The 23,225-nt window shown below is 43.5% G+C and overlaps 2 protein-coding genes across 8 annotated transcripts in view; one reads left to right on the top strand and one right to left on the bottom strand.

Moving 5' to 3' along the window:
- LOC126574136 (SCY1-like protein 2) overlaps positions 1-23,225 on the top strand; it is a 68,702-nt gene that overhangs the window by 3,527 nt on the left and 41,950 nt on the right. For all 7 annotated transcript variants that reach the window (XM_050234137.1, XM_050234136.1, XM_050234133.1 and 4 more), the window contains exon 3: positions 7,841-8,954. In XM_050234137.1, coding sequence (XP_050090094.1) covers positions 8,778-8,954 — 177 coding nt within the window. In that variant the 5' untranslated portion in view covers positions 7,841-8,777. The remainder of the gene's footprint in view (positions 1-7,840; positions 8,955-23,225) is intronic.
- Positions 20,008-21,073, bottom strand: LOC126574150 (general odorant-binding protein 72-like). Its single transcript, XM_050234169.1, has 3 exons — positions 20,712-21,073; positions 20,329-20,496; positions 20,008-20,253 (listed from the first exon to the last, which is right to left on the bottom strand). The coding sequence occupies exons 1-3, from the start codon at positions 20,826-20,828 to the stop codon at positions 20,056-20,058; spliced, it is 483 nt and encodes a 160-aa protein (XP_050090126.1). The 5' UTR covers positions 20,829-21,073; the 3' UTR covers positions 20,008-20,055.

Raw genomic sequence — 23,225 nt, 5'->3', positions numbered from 1 at the left:
AAAAAACTGGTGAATAGGCAGCAATAGAAAACACAACAAATTATTTGACAACATTGTAATTTTTGACTGAGCTTTGTGTTTTATTACTAGTCAGAGTGAAATCTGAGCTATTTTACTTCAATGCCTGCTAAACTATGTCGATGAACAAATAATTTGTTATTTTTTAATGTTCGACTCCCAGTTGTAAAGTGGGACTCACATGATTACTTTCTTTCACTTGTAATGTCACACGGCCCGTCCATACTTGTGTATGATGAAATATAATACGATAAAATATTATTTAAATACTTTAGTTATCAATACACAAAAAGCACACGCTCTGAGCAAAGAGATCTATTAAGTTGATTTATATGCAATTGCGTTTTTTCCATACAGATGGAAATGATTGTTTCTTTGAACGGTTTCAGGCAATGTTACAAATGTAAGGCTTCGCATGTATTAGACGAAAACCGCCGTTCCGGTTTAAAAAAAATATATGTAACGAGTACGATAGGATATCAACAAAAGAAAGTTTGTGTCGAAATTGAGAAGACCAACGTTCAAAGCGTCCTAGAGAAAGATAAGGTAGCTTTTGAGTTGCTTTCAAGGAACCAAAGCATTGATTTAACTATTTGATTTCAAAAATTAGTCAAATTCAAAACGAATCATCAACAAGAAATGGACAGAAATTTAAAATCGCAATGATGCCATATTCCAGCAAGATATTGCTAGACCGCATACACCTTTGTGTCTTCGCCAAAAATTGAAAGAACCTGGCTGAACACTTTTAATGTACTCATCATATAGTCCTGAGCTTAAGCAATCAGTCTGCCATTTGTGTGATTTTTTGCAGTACTCATTGTATAGCAAAACATTTGAGGAAGATGACAATATGGAATCGAACATCGTCCTGGAGTTTGAAGATAAAATCCAGTAGGTCTATTAAAGGCCAATTCTGAAACAAAATAAAATTTAAACCTCTGATTTCTCTTTGTTTTAAGTATTTCAAAAACCGTATTTACTTTTTCTTACAAGGAATGCAAATACTTATGAAACCACCTAATATAATCATGGCGATGAAGCAGAACAAAATTTTCCTTTTAATGGGGAAAACTAGCACCATTTTGAGTTGGAAAATATCACATTCACATATCGCTTTTCGATATCCAGCATTTTTTTCGTTATCTATGATATACCCCAGATTAATACCTCGACAAAACTGTGGCTCACAGATGGAACAATCGAACAAAAGTAACAACCGCTTCAGGCTACGGGGGCGTAAATCACAGCCATGGATGAACTTATCCAAACCACAGTACAATCGATGCCCCACGCGACAGTTTTATTAATTGACATCACCGTACATTATGTCAAACACAACGACTTCAGCAAACCACCGCCGCGGCGAAACATGCCGAGAACAAACGAAAATGGAAGACGGAAGGAAGGAAGGAACGACAAAAAAAAAACTTTATGAATGAATGAATATCTGGTGCTGACAAAACCATGCAACACCTTTTAATGGGCGAACGTATTACCCGGCCCGTAGGGCCCAACGCTCAGATGGCCAAAAGACCAGGCCAAACCCTAACGACACTGCGTTTTGCGCGCAGAGAGAGAGAGAGAGACCATACTCAACGCTCTGGACACCGGACTCGGACTGGCTGGTTGGCTGGCCATGGCCCACGCAACATGGCAATCAAGGCCCTAATAGTCACAATAAACGTGAATATAATCACGTTTGCTTTACTTTACGACGAGGGTACCCGAACCCCACCCCCCCTCCCCCCGCCCCCGGTTCCCGGGAGTTTTCGGCTGCGTTGACCATGGTGACGACCTTTTTCCGGGACTCCAATTCGGACACTAGCGGACGCTATCTTAACGGAACAACCTCATCCTCACAAACTCAACATCATCATCAGCAGCAACAGCAAGCGGCGGATGTAAAAAAGGCTTTCACTATGGCCACCCGGGACACCAAACCAGCCAACCAAACGCTGGCTAGCAAATAAAACCGAACTCAATTAAGTGAACATTATGGCTGTGGTGGCGTTAGACTCCTGATTTGAGATAGGAATGGGGATGGGGTGGGTTTTCGGGGGAAAAACCCCCATTGTTTACCGACCACCCCTCAATTTAACGTTCTGTTACTGCACGGACCTAGGGTAACGATCACGCTGGATGATCATTTTACGCACCATCAGGATTGTGGAGTTACTGGTTTGGAACCATGTAGGAGATATGATTATTCTGTAAAAAAAACTCTATAACTCATTTGCAGCAAAATGGAAAATTGCTGGTAAATGTTTATAAAAAGGTCGCCAACATGGCATAACGTATGCATTAAAAAAAGAGACAAAATTTGCCGATTTTTCATGGGCAAACCGTCAATTGCACTGCAGAAACTAAAAATGCAACATCAATAGTAGTTATCTATGAGTCATCACACAACATTTGAAAGCTCTATCAGTCGAACTCTAATCGTGATGGCGAAAAAAGCGAGGCAACTTCGTTCCTAGGTTTGCGCATTTCAAAAACGGTATCCTGACGCGACCAAAAAGATTATCGTGTGACACTTTGTGAGTGTCGGATATGGCCGTTTCAGTATCTACAAGATCTTGGCACTATTGCCCAACAATAATAGCATCACAAGAAGGTATAGTTCGGCACGGACGACGACTCTGACCGATCAAAACCTCCAAAGGATGCTGATGACCGAGACCGAGGAAAAAGTGGTTACATCGCTGCGTGCGATTGGCCGTGAGATCGGTGCAACTGCCCAAATAGTTAAGAAGTATCTGGAGTACATAGGCATACATGTCAGAAAGCGAATATCCCGGCCACTAATCTCAGAGCAGCAATTAATGTCACAGCGATAGTGGTTGACCACGATCGTCAAGTTAATTTTTTTGGCGCATCGCGACGTGGCGGTGGTGAATGAACGCGATACCTATCTCATTCTAGATGAAAAATTATTAAAAGGCACTTAATATTTTACTTCCCGCACGAAGAAAGTGAGCTCTAAAGTGAAATTTACTCACACACCAAGTTCCTCAAGAAGGCCCTCCATTGGCTAACAATCAGCTGCTCTTCTTTAATTCCGAACTGATCGTGATCGGGAAAATTTATTATGCAAAGTGACTGCAGAAGGTTGCGTCAATCATCAAGGAACACTAATAGTACAAAGATCGGGGAGTCTGACCAGAAACGATACGCGAAGCGATCGTTAGACAAAATGAAGCGGCTAAGTACCAATGTGATAACACAGATTGCGAACCCGCTCAACTTCCCACAGCTGCTGCCCATCGAAAATTTCTGGGCTAACTTTAAACGTAGGATCTATTTTAACAGTTTGATTGGAAAACCGGAGGAGGAATTAAATGAAAAGACACAGAAATAGTTGAAAAACATGTGCACAAATATGGTTTTGACTGCCATGTCGAAATTACTGTCTAACTTCCAGAATCCTACTCGGAATGGCGTAGAAATTTTTTGCTGATAAACTGATAAACTCCCTTTCCACATGTAATTTACAGAACTCAATTATCGGTCATAGTTTATTTTTTATCGTCATTCAAATTTTGTCTCTTTTTTTTAATGCATACGTTAGAATGTAAAAAGCAAAGTAAAAAATAATTCATATGATTTCCTGCAGTAAATTTACTACTAATAATTTGCAAGCAAAACACTTTAAAGATTCACGGTCAGACAGGATACTCTATCACTTTTTGTCCAACTTTTGCTCCTGTTATTTAAGCGCCCGAACAGACCAAAGCCCTAACGAGGGGCGAGTCGATCTCGCGACAAGATAAACTTTAAACGCACCGCGGTTATTCGAGGTTTCCATCTAGGCCGGGCATGTGCCCTTGATACATTGGGCAAGAAGGTGGAATCGGAAGTCACTATGCTAACCACCGGCACGCGTTTCGGTCACACGGTTCCCTTTTCCCTGCAACCGAATTTCCGTAGTGGCAGTGGCGCAGAAATAGCTTGGGAAAAGGCCTCCCTCGCTCTCTCCCTCTCTCTGAACAGTAGACAACAGTGACGGCGAGCTGGCCGCTGCCATGGACTGTTCATGCTAGAGGGCTACGCTATCATCCGTCTATCATGTCTGTCAAAAACCAGTCAGCTGCGGTTTCCCTTCCATATGGTGCCCGAGCGCCGAGTGGGGAATGGTGAATATGTTGAGTTGACTGACACCAAATATCATGTTGCTCGGGCTCGGGGAACGATGCTTTGCCGGAATGCGCATAATTTATTCAAATCCCAATCTCTTTCCCAGCGTAAATGGAATCGGCTGTGAAGTTATGCTAAACTGCCCGCGCTGTGTGTGCGCTGTAAATCCAACGTGACCTGAAGTTCTTTTCTTTTTGTTTTTGTTCTTTGCCCTCAGACACCAAGTACTTGTTGGTTTAAGTACTTTGCCACAATCATTACTATACACCTCCCCCCGGGGGGAGAAATGGAAAACTTGAATTCCTTTTGAGACTCTTTTTATTGCGCTTCTGCTTTATCTATCGTCACCCTGAGGTCCTGTGAACGTGCTGAAACAAAAATAGCAATATTAGATGGCCAGCAAAATGAAAACCATTTGCTCGGAGCAAATAAATGAATATAAATTTACTTTTAAGCACATTAAGCGCGCAAAGCCGAATGATCATTCAATTCCCCGCTGGCTATCAAGGAATATGCACGATTTCTTACCCTCATCCGATGCGTTACTGTTGCTTTTGTCGACAAAACCCACCAGTTGCTGCAGAGAGAACCGGGAAGAAGAGGAGAAAATGCGATGATGTTATTGATTTCTTTTCGATAAGTCCACACTTTGTCCCGGGGGCCGGTTCTTCAGCAAACCTACCAGCAAACTACCCAAGAATAGTAGCTCGACCCAAAAGTGTTGCATCTTTTATGAGCTTGTCAGCTCTCCTCGGCTAGAAAGCTTCTGGCCCTAGGTTCAAATATTATGCAGCGTCTTTCGTCTCGGTAAAATTGCTAGCAATTTCGGCATTCCGTGTGCCTTGGAAGATTAATGTTTCAGCAGCATTCGGATGGTGCCAAAGTGAAAGTCGATTTTGGAGAAGACAAGCTTTCGTTCGCTATTCACTTCCACGAACCACGAAAACGGAACTGCTCTCTAGGATCTCTCCATTTGATTGTTTGATTTGCTGCGTTGCTGTTGCATATTTCATATGGACGCCACTTCAGAGTGTCCACGTTATTTCACGTTAAATTAATCATAAAGCCGCCGATCGGCGAGGTGAAACGCCATTATAATGCTGCCGTTCGCTCAACAAACGCTTTCAATCATTGACCGATTGTACGGAAAAAGTGAAAGAAGCTCTCAGAAAGTCCAAGCGAAACGAAGCCGGGCTCAAAATGGCTGACGCGTAAGCTTGTGCCTTTTACTCGAGTCTGGAGCTGTCCCAGCGTACCATATTTCCCATGCGAAATCCACGGTGAAATGGATCCATAAAATTTTAATAAATGTCCTTAATCTGTTGTTTCTCATCGAAGCCCAAGGGTACGGCTTTCGAGACCTGACGGCACACTCTACTAGGTGGGCCTGGGATCCTTCTCATCCTGCTAAAAGTGTTTTCCAACACAAACTTGCTCCAGCCAGCCAGCCTGCCAACCAAGCAAACCACCCAGCGCTACCTTGTCGGGGGAAAAAATCAATTTTTGCTCGATTGGACCACGCGGGGAGCGGGACGAAGCTTAGGAAACATCGATGTGATAAAAATACCGAAAGACAAGTATTCTTTCTCTTTCCCCGAGCGGAATCTGTGGAATGCGTGAGAGCCAAGGTGGGAAGGGTGAGCACCATTTTTCACCATTTTACCCTCCCGTCATTTTCCACCTGAGCTTCAGAGTTTCCACCGCCACGCGGGCTGTCAATTACGAGCAGCTAAAGGGGCACCGCGTGCCACCGTCACAGTAAAACTTGTTGCTTGCCGTGCCGTGTTCCCACCCAGTCAGCCAATATTTATGGGTACCTTCCAAGCCATTGCCGCCACCCCACAGAAACAAGGTGACGCTAATGAAGAAGGATTTGTTTAATCAGTTTATTGATACCGAAGCTAATCTCGGGACCCGACGATAATGGGGCAGGTTGACGCGGTCTTTCACCGCAAGGCAAGCAAGCCCACCGTTGGCGTTGGAACCATTTAATAAAACACATAATGATATTGATTAGCACGTACGATCTCGATGATTCAATTAGTTGCTGTTTCGTAGCCATTATTGATCGCTGATTCTGATCGCACAACAACTCAAAGACTTCGTTGTTGCGGAACACGATGATACAGTAGACATAATTTTTAATCGATAAATAACATCTTGTGATGGCATGATTTCGCGCAGTCATTTCTTTTCTTCTAGATGGTTAATTATGATTTATTATATCTTAAGCCTTCAAACAACTTCACGAAAAACCACTAAACACGAATATTTCTGGTCTTTAAACAACTAACACTGATGAAAAATACTAGGAAAAAGGTCCAAAGATCCGCTGAGCTCCGATGATGATGATAATAATATGCCGAGACGCGTATCCTCGCTGATGTCACTCAGAATGTGCTACCATGACTAGATCGTTGGATAGATGGAGATCCTTAAGCGATTGCAAACTGTCGTGTAGCAATATTATAAAACATTTTCATGAATTTTAAAACTGACTAGCTTTCCCGACATACATCGTACTGTCTTTGAGCGGTCGTGGGTTTATTGTGGACAGGAACGAATAATATCAGTAGATATAATTTTATCTAATATCAATTAATCAAACAAACGCTTTTTAAAAAATTCATCGACTTTGGCGATCAACCTGTCAAAAGATCAGGGTCCTTAAACTCATATTAGCTGTGGGCCGCAGTTTAAACTATCAACCAGTCCGCGGGCCACATAATTTAGAGGTGCATGGCTTTATTAAATTTGATTTTTCTCGCCAACTCTCGGCGCTGCGACCGGGAAATCGAAATGATAAGCCGGGGATACATGAAGCGTAAACTCTCGTATAAACTCAGAGTGTAATGCCAAAAAGTTTACATTTGCCGTTTACACGGTGTAAAAAAGATTATAGGTCCACGGAGCATAAATCCTAGCGTAAACGCTGTTTGCAAGCGATTTGCCTCACTATATTTCCTGTTTGTGGTTTGCATTAATAGTGAGTGATCATTACTAGCGTTTTTAATCTTTTTCTTCGGAAAAAAGATCCTATTTTTCTCAACCCGGTCATGTAAACATGTTCAAGTGTAAATTAATTTTATATTTACGCTTGAGTTTACGCTTCATGTATCCCCGGCTATATAGCTTCGTTTCCAAAACTCGATGATGGAGGCGCCAGGTAACCGGTAAACAACCGGACCGGATTGCATACTTTCAGGGGCTTGTAATATAAATTTGGTAAAAAACAATATCCAAACCTCTATGAAATCGGATAGTTTCAGCGGTTTGCAATGGAAATAGATGACTTCGTCAGAATGTAATGAGACTGTATTATTCCTGGCAAAACGATAAACAATAACTTGGTCAACCTTTTTCACCAAGGTAGAGGAAGGATATAGATATCGTTAGGATGTAGGATGTAGTTATTCTACAGTGAAACTGTATCTTTATCAGTTACGAAAAATGGCAAATATTCATTAAATGTTATTTTTACACATTTCTCTGATGTTAACGAAACAGACGGTCTCCATATGATAAAAACCATACCCACACTTAGCTAATAAGCATTAATGATTAACCTCTAATTACAAAAATGTTGTATCTTTTTTGGGTCCCCTTTATTTGCTCCTCCATTCATAACCAAGGACCCTTTTCTCACGCATCCTTTCTATCGTCCTTTTACCGTTTTTCTCTACAGGGCCCATCGACGGAGCGCCTCATTACTAGATCACGAATACGGCACACGGCTAGCATTAATGTAATTCCCGTTGGTCCCGTACCTTTCGTCCGGTGAATTCAAAACAAAAAACAAACGCACAACGAACATCGGAAAATTTTCATACATCCCAAAATAAAAGCCTCCCTAGGCTCTCTGGCCACGCTTCGCTATCAACGATCCCTAACAATTTGGAATTTCCCCCTTAAGGAAAGGGCAGCGGACGTGTTCGTCGTGGACAACCCTTTTCGCCTTTCTGTTCCAAACTAAGCAAAGCCCTACTGCCGCCCTACTGCCGGACCGTTCGTCGGAGCCACCTAAAAGGATAATGAGCCTCCAGTAGAATGATTCAAAATCGACATTAATCATACCTTCTCGCTGGGAAGGGCTACGGGAACGGGGCCAGCGGAGCTTTGCCACTCTGTCGTAACGGAATACGCGCTGGGTTCACTAGCGAAATCCTTTCGTAAAAAGGTTCAATCCCAACGGGCTGGATCGTTGAGCCCGTTGGACGAAATTGAAGCATTCTCTCTGTCCGGTGTAGATCCGGCACGATACAGCAAGTTTGAACTCGAGCCCCCTTTCTCGGCCACGTGAACGTTGCCGGAGAAATTAAAGAAAAATAAAATTATCCCCACCAAGCGCCAGCACACCGCGTGTGCGCGCGAGCTGCCGACATAAGCGGTCGTCCGAATAGCCACGGGCGAGGAACTCATCAACTCGGCTGGCCGGAAAGGCTGACCTCTTCTTAGCTCTTCAGCACACCCACTGACGGACGGCCGGACAGCCGGACAGCACTCCTGTCTGGACACGGTGTTCTTCTCTTCACTGACTTGCACTTTGCTCATCCGACATTCGACGGTTGTCTCCAGCGCTGCTCAGGCAAACAGTCAACATTCCGCTATTTCAATTAAATGTTATGCCGGCCGCGACCATGTTTTCCAAGTTCAAAAGTAGCGCCACCAGTGCACCACCGCAAAACTCCTACGACAACAACCCGATTACGCAGTACTTTGAAATTGGAAAACAGATCGCCTGCGCCGGCCCCGAACTCATATGGAAGATCCACGAAGGTTTTCGCAAAACGGATGGAAAGGTGAGTTCCTATGGCATAAGATTCTACTTCGCATACAGAAAGGGGTTAACATATGAGGTATTTCAGGTTGTTTTTCCGATTCTACTAACCCATATGTTGTATCGTTTTAAAGTATAATTCAATACCTTCAAAACACATCAAGTTACTGTTCATAGAATTAACTACAACATAGTTTTTCGAAAGTTTAAAATATCATGTTTGTTGCCTGGGAAGTCCATTTTGCGGAGAAGGGAAAGAAGAAATCAAATTCAATTGACGAAAATTATCGTTAGTTGCTTTAAGCTTTTGGTGCAGGCTTCAAAGGTTTAGAAGCAGAGATTTTAACGTTCAAAAAAGAACGTCGAGTCGATAAAAAAAAAATGGAAGATGGCGGATTGAAGGGTGTCGTGCACTATGCACCTCTAGAAGCTGTTCAAACTATTGATGGTGATCATTATCCACACTAATTGATCCAATTTACACGAGCTCTGGATTGAAAACGTCCAGAATGGTATAAAGACATAATAAACTTATTTTTGTAACATGATTACGATCGACTATATGTTGCAAAACCGACGAAAAACTAAAAAATCGTCGAAAATGAAATGTTCGCTTAGCCGATGTATACACCAGACATTCTTCTTTCTCGCCCATTTATTAAAGAATCAAAAAAGAGGAGTTAAATGGATTGATTCAAAAGATGAAGAGTTGTTTTGAAAAAGAATTCAAAAATAGCCTTTTTAAATTGAAAAAAAGTATTTAAGATAATGTGATTGCTCCGTAGTTTTTGACGATAAATGGTTTTTGCTGAGCCAAAAAATGTACAAAACTAAGTTATCGACCAAATGCTTTATTTTTACCATTAAGTTTTTTAAATGTTCTCGTCGCTGTTATTACAAAGTAAAGCAACTATGTGACCCGTTTTCCGAATACATTTTGTTTTAAAAGTACAAATGCCACAACTTAACTTAAATAGACGTCTTGTAATCCATGGATTGTGAAAAAGCTCCAAAAACTTTTCATCCTGCGGATCAAATTCAATTCCATGTGTCACAACATATCAACTCAACTTCCTGTACAAACCGTGTCCACATACACTCACACTACCGAGGACATTCTCAACACCAACTTCATGACAGATTTATGGCTCACCAGCCACCAGCTCCAATGGTGTCTTCCTCGAAGCGAAACCTCGCGGGCCAACATTGTAAACCCGGGACGCCCGCCCGGACTTTCGGCTAATGTTTCTCCAGCCGCGTGCGGCAAAAATGCTGTTTCGAGGACACGCGCGATATTTATGTCCACACTTCAGACTCTGCAGCTCCACAATCTCCGGCCGATGTCACTACATGGAATTTGATGAAACACAAAACCCCTTCCAGCGAGACCGACACGCGACGACGATGTAGTCTTTTGCTTGGGGTGCACTCTCTCTCAAAGAAGAAGCAGAAGAAAGCACTCGAAGGTTGGTTGACTAAGAAAAAGGATAACTAAATAACAGCTGCACTCTGGTGCGATTGATCGAAGGAGAATTAGGAGGAGGTTAGTGCATAAGACGTGGTTTACGAGTAACTTTCACGAGAAGTAGAACAAGAAGTCTCATTCGTCACGTCCTTCGTACTTGACGCTTGGTTGGCGTGGTGGCCAAAAAACCAACGAGAAGAAAACGATACCAAAACAACTCTATTTTCGTGTTGTGCTCGTCGGTTTGCGAGCACACATTTCACGGGCCCGGGCTGACATTGGAGCTTGAAGGCACGAAGTGTGTTTGCAACCAACAGGTTATAACATGTGCCGACCCCAACGAGCTTATGTACATGAGTTCGCGCGACTCGCTCCCTAACAACACATGCTAACCGGCACCGGCAAGGATCACCTATGCTTTGGTCTGATTTATGCTTGGCTGTCAGGAGACGCGCAGCCTGGCAAAAAAAAAACAACACGACGATGGTGACGGTGGAGCCAAAGCCAAACGTGGAAGATTAACAATTTACCATTCATCACTTAGCTTCGGTTGGTGGTGTTTGTGTTGCCGTTTTCGTTTCGTTTCGTCTCCCGGTTGGGCGGACCAGACCAGCAGCCAGCAGCCAGCAGTGGCGTGGCCGTACGGCACCAGGATACCGGAAACACACCACGGTGCCTACCGCTGGAAGGCGCTTCATTCATGGGTAAACAAGTGTTTCTCGTCCACTCAGGCCGGCTTTCCCCGTTCTGCATACCGCCCCAGGGCTCGCTCGAGCCACGTAATTGTGCTGCGTGCGTGCCTGATCGTATTTCTCTGTAGCTAATTAAATTGCCATCTTCTACCGGCAACCAACTTCGGCTTCATCGAGCCACCATTCCCGAAAACTTTTTTTTTCCTTTAATACCAACAAGTGGGCTGGTGTGCGGATGGAAGGCCAGGCCAGGCCAGGCCAGGCCAGGATGTTGCCTTACAAATCGTCACATTCCATCAAGTGGCGTGCACGCAGATCCGCACCTGGACGAGCTCAAAATCGATCGAACATCGGCATGAAGTAGAGCGAAAGTCAATCGAATAAACTTTTCGCCACAGATCACACACAAACACACACAGGCATACCAGTGTTCCAGGGAGTTCGATCTTCTCGTACAGACGCATGTAAACGTAACAAACTCCGGGCAAACCCACAGCTTCCGGACATTGGTAGAAAGATACTCCCTGAATGTCTTCGAGCTACCATTACGGTGGAGGGTGCGGTATTGGTACCTTTTTCTACATACCCATCTCTTTCCACTCCCACACTCATGTACTTTAACTCTGCAATATACTGCAAATGAAATGGAAACATCCCGAGGGTGTTGGCATTCAACTTCAACACAAAGCTACCTTACCACAGGGCTGGTTCCACTATATCCTGTGAGTTGGATCGCTTGCAAGAAGCAGTGTACCATAGTTAGTGGTTTGTGTAAAGCATAGCAGAAGCGAGGTTCACCTTAAGCTTTTTTGATGAATTAGACTAATTAACATAATTTTGGTTTCATATGCAATCGCCCTGGGAAATGACGGCAAACCCTGATTACAGCAGACGATACCTAAATGTATGAGATTGGCTATTGTTGTTGTCATGGAAATGTGTATTCAAATTAGAGAAAGCGACCAATACTATCATCAACCTAGAACAACAGTTCCACTAAATGGAACGTTCACAATTCACCAAACAAGTAGAAATAAAACAGTATCTGTAAAGCTACTGTCTCGGTTCGCCGTGGAACTTTTCCCCAATTTATTAATGTAAAATATGGATACTGGAGCCAACAGCGCGGTGTCATCGCTACTCGCTAGTTAATAGCTTCCCGGGCAGCCCGGGCAGTAGCGAAGCGCATCTGGGCAACAGTAGTTCTCCTGGGCGCACGAAGCGGAATGGTAATGTTACCAAAGAGCGCAGTACGGTTACTAAAGTCAATTAAAACTTATGGCGACTGACTAAATTTGCGAACTTTACCCTTAGTTCGTCTATGAAAAACTACCCTCGCCTCGCCAATCTAGGACCGGCTGCACTGGGGCGAACGATAGCATCCTTAACGGTGTGTCCTGGGTCGGTGGTTACCTACCTCAAACATCTCTACTTTCGTACGCCGCTGCCGAGTGGTGCTCTCAGTTCAATGGAGACAAGGCGTTTAAACAATCGCTAACGAACCGGTGAAATCAATGTACATTAGTCGGTTCGCCGTGGGCCACTAACTTACCCAGATACTGCACTATTTGCTCTTGGCAGGTGCTGTCACCATCGGTAGTGGTAGCTCTCCTCAAGTAGCAGCTCCATAACTGTTTGTGAATTGTTTTGGCGGTAAATAATGTGAATAACAGGAGTTTGTAAAATTCTTTTCAAAAATAGTAACTGAGGTGAAACTAATTATATATACCATACATAATTTCAACTAATTTTGTGTTCTCAAAAGAGTATCGCATAAAATTTTATGCTGAAGAATATTGCGCTTTTACATAGCTTTTACAATAGTCAATAAATAGTACATCAAGTTTAAGTCACAAATCTAAGCTAAGTGTCTAGTCGTTAGTTTTGTTTTTGTCTAATGATTTGAATCTCCTATTTATTAAGCTATAGAGTATTTTTCAATGTTTTTATTGCCCTGTTACATTGAATTTTGGTCCCTGATGGGAATTTGATAAACGTAGATTTTATTTCCTCCATAGAAATGTTGTGCCACAGGTGTTTTTCCGCCAAAAAACACGTCTGGAGGAGACTGGCCCATGACAATGTTATTATTCTTGCGTCATCATTGTCATTCAAATCTCAGACTTCCCTTGCAAACAGCATCCATTGATTTTCAGAAGGCCCCCCTCTTTACACGTGATGCCGGAAAAATCGAAGAACAACCGTATCCCGTACACGGTACAACACCAAACAATAATGGCATAATTATTTCGCTGATTGAATCACTTCAAAAGCTTCCCTTCTCACATTGAATTACCTCAATTATCTGCCGGGGCGTTAAGGATTCAGCAGCCAAACTTTCCGCATGCCCTGGCATCGGCAGTGATTCCTTGGAAGTGTGCCAATCAATTAACAATTCAAAATATCCTATTTCTGGACCCTGACTGCTGGTAAAGCGCGCGCTAATTAATTGCTTCCACCCACTAACTTCAACCCCTGGAGGAGGCCCGAAACCATCCACTCGATGCTATCTGTAAAGTGCCAGTATTTAGAAATGGAGAAACTATAGTCCTACCGATAACTCTATTGAGATAAGCTTCGAAGGTGCAGAAGATTGATCGAGGATAGGATATTGGATTGACGAAACATCAAAGATTTATTGTATTGATTTGAAAAGTATTGATTGAAACAATTTTGTTTCATTGTATATTGGCAATGTAAAAAGAATGTTAAACAGTATGTCAGATTCTCGATAAGGATTGCATTTTCAATTAAACTAACTTCGAGAGTTCAACTAGAATATCATTCCTTACGCCTTATTCGTATTTTTTTGGGGCAGAATATATCAATAATATAAGAAACTAACATTTTCTATATCTATATTGTCGAAATTTACATTTCCCACAACATTATTCAACGCCTCAAAACTTAAGATTTAACAGTCCATAACAAGATCTAAAATAAGAACTAATCGTACCACAACGTAGCCAGAGATGAAACGGAAGGTCAAAGAAACAAATCTTTGCCGGTGCTGGCAATGAGGCATGGGTTTCAAAATGTTTTTAAGTTTCCCTCGAGAAAACACATCGCATATTTTCCTTTGAACATAATCCCCCTAAAGAATACTCCACGGGTGTTATGGTAGAACTAGCAACATGCGAATCCTTGATCCAGAGGACATTCGAAGAATGTTAAATCCTATGCCCCGAAACTCCATGAATCTATGCCCAAAATAGGAGCTAAATCGACCGGGTTTTTCATAATAGACTTAGGGCTTCGTTCCCTATGTCCCAGAAGGGCAAACAGTTGGCAAGATTGTGTCGAAGATAACTGCTCTGCCCTTTGCTATCACTGGCACATCAAGGATTAGTGTGTATTTTTTGAACAAACGTTTTATCTTGCCCCAAAGGGTCTCTTTTGAGAAGGCATTCGTTTCAATACAGTAGTTTGTTTGATTCGTTCTTATGTTTGCACGTGTTTAGTTGTTTTATATCTGGTAATTAGTATCCTTTAAGTTATCCATATCCGACAAGTTTTTATTCCAATTCTAATAGATTAGTCCATGCATAAAGTAACAACACATAAAGAGCTATGAATAAAGAAACACACATAATTGCTTCATGCAATCACTTGTACGTAATAGCACTTTTAAGCTACAGAATTTACTTTATGGCATTGAAATATTTTTCTAAACAACTGCAAGAGGAAGAAATCAATCCACGCGCGTAAAAAGTTCCGGTTTTTTATTCTGAGATGTTTCAATCCTCGTCAGTTTATGTCCCACTGTTGCTTGATTTCCCTTGGCCCTGGCCGATCACGCCTAGCGGCTTCTGTTGTCACCGGACAACCACGAAGAGAGTGTGAATAATCTACGCCCTCAAGGGACTTTGGCATACTTTCCCTGGCTCCAATTCCCCAGGGTAACACATTATAATTCCCGCTGAGACAGATTTATTCAATTGTCGTACCACAGCAGTGCAGTGCTTTTAGCGGATCTAGCGCACAATGAAGGCCTTCCTTCCGGCTTCCGGCGGTGGACGGGCTTTCTTGGAGAACGCCGTACAAACAACCTTCGGCATTGGAACGGTGCGGTCCTTTTCCGTTCAAGGACCGTTGAGTCAACATTGCATTGGCTATATCATGACAATAAAACCGTGTCCTTTTCCATGCTTCCTTCACCATTGCCAGATGTCTGACCTTGCATTAATCTTTTACTTTTTATTGTTAGCCAGACTGCTCCCGGTACGGCTGTACGCAGTGGCAAAGCCAATGTCCCCGATGCTTGCGGCATTCCAAGCCGGAAAGTGAATCCCATAGCAGTGCATGGAGCAGTGTGCCTATCCTCAATTGAATTATGTTTTTTATTTCTCTTTTAACATACCACAAGTGAAGTACTTAATCAGTTTGGACATGAGTTGCATTGTCAACAGGGTAATAAGTGAAGTAAATTACTTCTTATTCATCATCAGTCTTGACTTGCTATGATACGAACGTACGGACTTGGTTGAGTGATTTAGCTGATGAGCTCATTCAACACCCAGCATCTGAAAACTCATCATTCATGGCACGCTGTGCAATGGTAACCACTTCTGAAGCTTTAATCCATTACTATCCCATCGATTGTGACGTCGCCTCTCCGCAGCGCAACATTCTAATAAATATGAACCACTTGTTGAAAAGCATCCATCGTCCGGTGGACGAAAAAGTAATAAAACTCACCGCGTAGGCTAAGTATAATGATTGTGGATGCTGCCAAATTTCACTGCCCATTGCCGGTTCCATTTTGCAACCTTGGGCGGCCGCCAGACACGTCGCCGTCGCCGTGATGGTAGATAAAAGCAATAAAAGTCACCCAGCGACCTTCACTTCACTGGAAGGGCCAAAATTGCTCGGAAAATGCGGGAATTGGATTCCTGCAGGCCAGAAGGAAGTTAAATAAGGGTGTTTAGGGGGAGCGAAAGAGAGGGCAAGTGGAAACGGAAGGCGAAAAAGATCGAAACCAAACGAAAGAGCATGCCAGCCAGCCAGCAGGTGGGATTTGGATGCCAAGGAAAATGGATATTTTCTGTTCATTTCTCACCACCCACTTTTCCCACAAGCTTTTTCGTCGGTCGATTTTTTCCATTTTTTTTTGTTTTTTCCTTTTTTTCTTTCACCAGAAACAGCACCGAGAGGAGTGCGAGTGATGCCGCGACCGGAAATGAACTTTTCACAGCTGCCTTCAAAAATTATTGCTCCTTAATGGTGGAATATTTATGGTCATTCCATTCGTTGAAAGTTTTGTGGTCGCGCCGCGTGGACAACATTTCTTCGTGAGTGAGTTTTCCGCGTTGGGTCGTATAGGCCCAAACCAAATTAAACAACAAACGGGTGGGGGTAAGGAAAATGAAGGAAATCCTCCGGTGACCGAAAACATCCGTAGGAAAAGCTGATGCTGATGTGGAAGTGTTTATACCGAACAGAAAATTTGATATTTATGGCCAAAACGCTGGAATTGACGTGCTACGGGGAAACGAGTTTCGTGGAAAGGGAGCGAGAGCATTTCGTAGGAATAATCTAGCTAAAGCGAGGCGTCGCTTTTGTTGCATTACTGCAGGAGTAGTTGGAATCCTTTTCCGTCGCAGTACATGTTGGTTGGTTGGCCTTCCTTCCTTCTGCAAATAACATTCAATTCCGGCGCAGGTCCATTTGTCAGACGTTAGATTCCCCGTGACATCGGTGTACGACAAGCTGGTGGCGGTTGCAGGTTCAGCTGTGGTTCCGTCATCACCAGCTAAAAGCGACTTTTCACGATGTTCGCAACAATAACTCCATTTTTGCACACATTTTATCACACCACCTTACACACATTGCGGAACAGGAGGGACATCAAACGAAACGCGAAGGTGAAAGAGTGTTGAAATCTCACCCTAACGCTCGCTTAGCGCATGCCATCGCTGCTCATCGCAAATTCCGTCCCATATCCTGACCGGAAACCACCAGCGGAAGGCACTATCATCGTGGCGTGTTCCTGGCATAGCGCCCGGCATGAAAATTCGTCACCACAGCGAGAACACATGCACAGCGCGTGATAGACATTATCGTGGCACGATCTCGACCCCGTCACGCTTGCTGGAAAATTGTTCGCGGTTACTATTGGAATCTCTTCCCCTCCCTCACTCTCTCACTCTCTCTCTCTCTCTCTCTCTCTCTCCATCCGTTCTCCTCACTCGCAAGGTGAGATCGTACCCAGGTTGTACGGTGTGTCGCGGGTCCCAGAAGCCAAAACGGGGCGTTCTCGCACAGTATTTGTCATAATTTCCCATGACAGATTACCTTGCCCGGGTCGTTCATAACGTTGACGGTTCTGCGGCAGCTGGTAAAAGTTTTCTGTGATCCGCATCCGCAAAGCCGCCACTGTGTTTGATGGCCAGTGGGGATGGGAGATTCGTGATATTTAGCGAAGCGAATTTGCTTCTCACTGGTCAATCACATTCATTACTGGCTACGATTTCGTGTGTCAAAATATACACCACACGCGCTCTCATATGTCTACTTGTACATGTGTTAAAAAACTAATTTTGTGCTTAGAAGTTGTCGAGAACACTGGCAGCGACTGCGGTGCTCGCGTGGTCCACATATGGCATTGCGCTTGCGGTGCGCTTATTCAAACTTTTCCCATTAAGCTCTGACAAATTGTTGTACTCAATCGTACGACGAGACTCATCATCGGGCAAATGAGACACGATTGATGGAGTTGGATAAGTATTTTTGAATGTGGGTACCAGTTGCGTCTAGCGATGTGTGCCACACGTGCGCTCGGCAGACATGGACATCTATCTTCTGGTGAACCAGAATGGCAGTTCTACGAAATGCCATTTCCACGAAACCGATGCCACCGATGTTGTGACAAATTCACGAACATGAAACGGAAAATGTGACATCTCTGTTGTAGGGGAGTAGCAATGGCGAGTAGCTACTCGATGCATTACGTATAAAAATATGAAATTGCCCAATGGAAGCACGAATATTTATAGCACCTAGTTCAATTCCCTAGCCGTTGCGTACCCGGGGTGTGGTCCCGTGGCGAGTCGGGAAAGCTTCACCGTCAGCAAAACCAATGGGACCCTTTCCCAGTCAGCTTACAAGAACTTTCCCCAAAAAAAAACCGTTAAAAGGAAATAACCAAACAACGCTTCAGCGCGGACGAAGAACGGGGGTAAGCAAAGGGAAGCGCGATACGGTATCCTGGGAATCATTATTTATGTATCAAATAGGTCAATTTATATTCCATCGAACGGAAACGAAACGGTTTACCTGGTTGAGTGTGGAAACTGAGCAAATAGAGCGCCAGGCAGCGACCGCCAGACCGGTGCTTCAAGTCAGTGACTTGAAAAATCGAAAAATCGGAAAACCAAGAACCATTTCCCCGATGCTGATGGAAATCGGTTGCTCGGTGGCCATCGTCGAGAGGGCGATCTGCAAATCGGACATTCGTGCCTCATCTTTACCGTGCTCTATCTATGGAGGGGAAAGAGCAAATACCGGAACCATCTCCACGAATTGAGATTAACGACGTCAAAGAAAAGCAATTAAACCACCACAGCGCACCGCGCACGGACCCGCGAGAGGGAGAGCTCATTTTTCACATTCACTAACCGATGACGGTGACATCGATCCTGTTACTACCTTCCGTTTGGCCGCGCGATCCATCGATTGTAAAAGTTTCGCAGATGATCTCCATCCCCATCCACCCATCACACTGTCCGTCTGTCCACCATTTTGACGGTACGACGAAGACCAATACTTCACCCGCAAAGCCGCAAACAAACTCTATTGCAAACATTTTGATTGCGAAGAAAATTGCTGCTCCGTTCGAGTGTCGTCGATGCTTCGATGATGGGGCTTGAGTGCAGCGGTCGGATGAAAAGTAGTAAGCTTTTTGCATATTTCCATCCCGCGATCGATCGATCGATCGAGTAGCGAAACCACATCTCCCTGCTAGTAGTATCGCAGGTAATGATACTGTTTCGGAAAGCAATCAACTAAATTGTACCCTTCGCCTCACTTTAGCTATTAATGCGCTTCGAAATTGCCATCTGGCTCGAACTACCGACAGCAAAATATACGCTAGAAGTGCTAAAGGAGGGAAATTAAGACGTTCACATCCGCTGCCACTACCGGCAAATCATTTACGGTGGAGGTAAACGTTATGATTGGCGTTACGATGAGTTAAACATTCGATACACAAACCGTCACTGCTGCTGGTTGATTCAGCTAACGGTAGCGCATCTACTTATAAGTTTGTCATTTAAAACATTTTCCCCCTCACGATGGCAGCTGGTTGGTGCTCTCGAAAGCGCTTGTTTAATTAACCAGCTCGATGAACCAAAATGCTGCAAATTCTTGGGGAAAACATTCTCTGCACGACTCACTTTTTACCTGTCTGTAGCCTCGTTGGCCGGGGAAACCTACTTACCCACTGGAGTGTGCATTATGATCCGTGCTGAGTCATCTGTACCTTCGCGGATGGCGTCCGCTTTCTTTCATAAACATTCCCCCCAAGCATGAGGCTTTTGATGGCTTTTGAAAGTAATTCTTCTGAATTAGGAGTTGGCAAAAAACCAGAAAACCTCTCTTCGCTCACGTGTCACACGCGCCGAGCACAGGCTCGGGGAACTTTACGAAGAAATGGGGCCAACTTTTTTGGCAGCCCGAAAAAAGTATTTCGCAATGACACGCGGTGTAGATCCATCCTGGTGCGAGGGAGAATATTCACAATTGTAAACCCTCGGTGGCGCATTTCTGGTTAATTACTTTTACTTTATGTTCACTGGTAGCTTTACTATCTTGAGATTAATGGTCGAGGGAACATCAAAAGAAATAAGCCACAAGTGAGGGTGCTTCTGGCCACATGTTTAGTAATTATAGAAATGGAAACATTATATTTTATCGTAAAATATATGACCATAAATTTTCCCAGGAAAAACTGGTTGTGGTGGTTGCAGTTAGGGAAATATGAATTTCGGATTGTTCTTCGATAGACACTGCAGTACGGCATACGCGGCGTCACAGTTGTTCTTGATACCATCGGCCACTGTACGGCAAATGTCCAGAGCGGCACGCATCGGACCCGCCAGCTCATCCGGCATGATCGTATCGATTTGCTTGATGGATGCATCGTAGTTGAGTTTTCCTTTGCGCATCTGGAAATAGGGGCGCTGGTCCGTTAGTGAAAAGGTGGTCACGTTTAGACACCGGGCACACTCCGGAATACGCACCGTTTGCATCATTTCCATCACGCAATTCACGTAGCACTTAAGCTCCTTAACGTCGGCAAACTTGGACTCGCGCAATCCATCGACCAGTTCGACCGAAACTTTCGTCTTGCCCAGGCACACGGACCGAATCATTTCACCCGATTTCATCATTTGCTCGACCGTCGCTTTCTGAAATTGTGCAACGTACGAAAGAAACAGAGAGCGAGAGAGGAAACCGTACATCAAACTGCAAGCTGCATTGGGATGCAAATCGTATTAAAAGCAAGTGCACCACTCGCCAACCGTTTGATAGAAGAGCACCAGCACCAGGTTGGTTACGGTTGGTCCCATGTTAAATGGTGCCGTTTGGTACCGGCGAACAAAAGTAATCGGAAAATTATTACCCCTTCCGCTGGCGACAATGCTCGATAGACGAGCAGCAGTAACAGCAGCAAGAAGCGTACCGTTCCAGCTCCACGGAACGGGAAAATCCTTCCTTCCTTCAGCAACCTTTGCGCCATTGTGTGCGGTACGGATTGTGGCCGCTTCCAAATGAGGCTGGTTCCGTTCGCTTTTCTAGCTCACAGCCAGACACACCGAACTCCCTTTCTCTTGCTCTCGCTCTATCTGTTATCCGACAATGGAAAGCTGACAGAACGAGAAGAGAAAGCACTGATTGCAGCGGCACTAACGCACCTCACACCAAGGGCACTCTCCTTTAAGGAAACGATTATGGATGGCGTCCCTAGGCAGTGCTTCACCTTTATGCGCTCGTGTAACTAATACGAGCATAATCCATTATTGATGCCTCTTTTATATGCAGCTTTTCGCCTCCCTTCGAGTGCGCATCGGTTGGCATGAGCATTGCTACGAACGGACGAAACCAGTGGATACAGTATTGCGATCTTTTGAAACCTAAGAGGTTCACTTTGCTCTAATCTAATCACTCAGTGTCACGATGCAAGGTGGAGTGTGTCTGTGTGCTTGTATGGCGGCATTCGATGATCGAAGAATTGTATTTCAAATAACAAAACTTTACACATTAACAAGTTTCCGAGGGACTTTTCTTCCGGTTATCCATTAGTACTGATCTCTGAGCCAGGTCACTGGGAGGATTAGACATGGAATCGTTCGATTTTTTTTTTTGCATATCACAGCCACTGGTGCTAATCCACTTGCGGCAAAACTAGTCATTTACGCAAAGGCGTAATCAAATCAAACAGTACATTCGTAGACGGCACACCGGATATCTGGTAATAGTACCTTCGGCATGCTGACATCTAATTTGCATGCTTTGCCGCTAAATGTGTTCATCCGGTCGAGTAGGAGAAGACAGGCGGAAGTGAAAATAGATGCTAATCGTGCTACATTTTCTGCCAGCAAAATGCACACTCAGCAGCATTGATCAGAAATGTTGCTGATCTCCAATTATGCTGTCCGATTGTTGTGGATTGTGAAAAGAGTGAAATGACGCGAACCCGTTAAGAAAACGAATGTTGCGAAATATTTGGTTGAGCAGTAAGTAAAACATGATTTTTGGGTAAAGTTGAACGGTTTGTAAAAATACTTCCCGTGGTCCTGTTTACAACATTTATAAATCGTTCTGTTGGATAACTTTCTGACTTTTTAGTGGCAAATTTCCCTTGCAATAGATGGTTCGTTTGTTATCGGCAAAAAACTAATGAAATCAATTTTCACAGGCGCTACTTTATTCTAGTTTCTTAGCATCAGGGAAATTCTGTAATACGTAAAAGAGATGAGAAACACTAAGTACCTGAATACAACCAAATTTTGCATGCATTGGAACATTCGTACGAACCTTTGGGTGTTTCTGATAACCCTTTACATACACGTGTTGCTTGGTGTTATCTTGATGGAACACGAGTCCACTTCTGTTGACCAATTCTAGTCTTTTCTGGTCTATCGCTAGCTTCAAACGACCCGGCCTTTGAGAGTATAGATCTTAAACTGTTGTATGACTGTTCAAAAACAGCTCCAATTAAGAGTATTATTGGAGTTGAAACCTCCAAGTACACTGTAGGTTAGGCTAGTTGGAGGTTTAATCACCATATGCAGCGTTTCAACACGTTTTGAGCACGACCTTTGGCACAATATGGAAACATGTCGTCCCTTCCTCATCACCAATCATTGTTAGGTTCGGTGATGGCTCGATTTCGTTCCATAGGGCCAATATTTCACAGATGTAAATCCATCGATACATCATGTTCTTTTGTGTCTATTGATCTGCAACCAAATCTCGGCCGTATTATATTTATTACAACTTGGTGTTAAAAACTTGTATGATCAATCCTTAGCTCCTGGGCCATGCTATGACTACTAATGTGCTCATGTGCTTCAATGCTTTTTCTTCACCAAAACACCATGTAAAATTACAAAAATCTTGCTTGCCCTTTAATTTACATCGATCGAACAGTGTGGAATGCATAAAAAAATTTTCGTTGTTCATTTTCGTTCGCAACACGATCTAACTCACAGAAGAATGGCATAAATAACATTCACTGAAGTCCTTTTTTAGTATGAAATGTCCTATTTATAACGAATGTAAATCTAATATCTTCCGTCTGTATTAGACGAACGAGATATCGATCACTAAAGCCATCTCCTTTAAAAGCAATGGATTAATTCACCCCAAAACGCAATGTAATTATAAAAATGTAATTTTCAAATGTTTGATTGTTTGTGAAACATATCAAATCAATACCACTGAGCAGAAAAAAGCAGCTTTAGCTAGACTCGTTAACAATATGACCCCCCGCTCCTCCCGCCCATAAGTAGTTTGTCTGAGTGATGATGCGATCTTTGGTACCCATAGAAATAGTACAAAAAAAGGTTCAGAAGGAACAATGGACAAACGTTCGTCCAAATCCAGGGCCATTATTTGCACAGTATTTCTTCAA

The sequence above is a fragment of the Anopheles aquasalis genome, chromosome 3 (assembly GCF_943734665.1).
Source record: "Anopheles aquasalis chromosome 3, idAnoAquaMG_Q_19, whole genome shotgun sequence".
NCBI lineage: Eukaryota > Metazoa > Arthropoda > Insecta > Diptera > Culicidae > Anopheles > Anopheles aquasalis.
The sequence above is the reverse complement of the archived record's forward strand: the minus strand, read 5'-3'. Positions and strand labels throughout refer to the sequence as shown.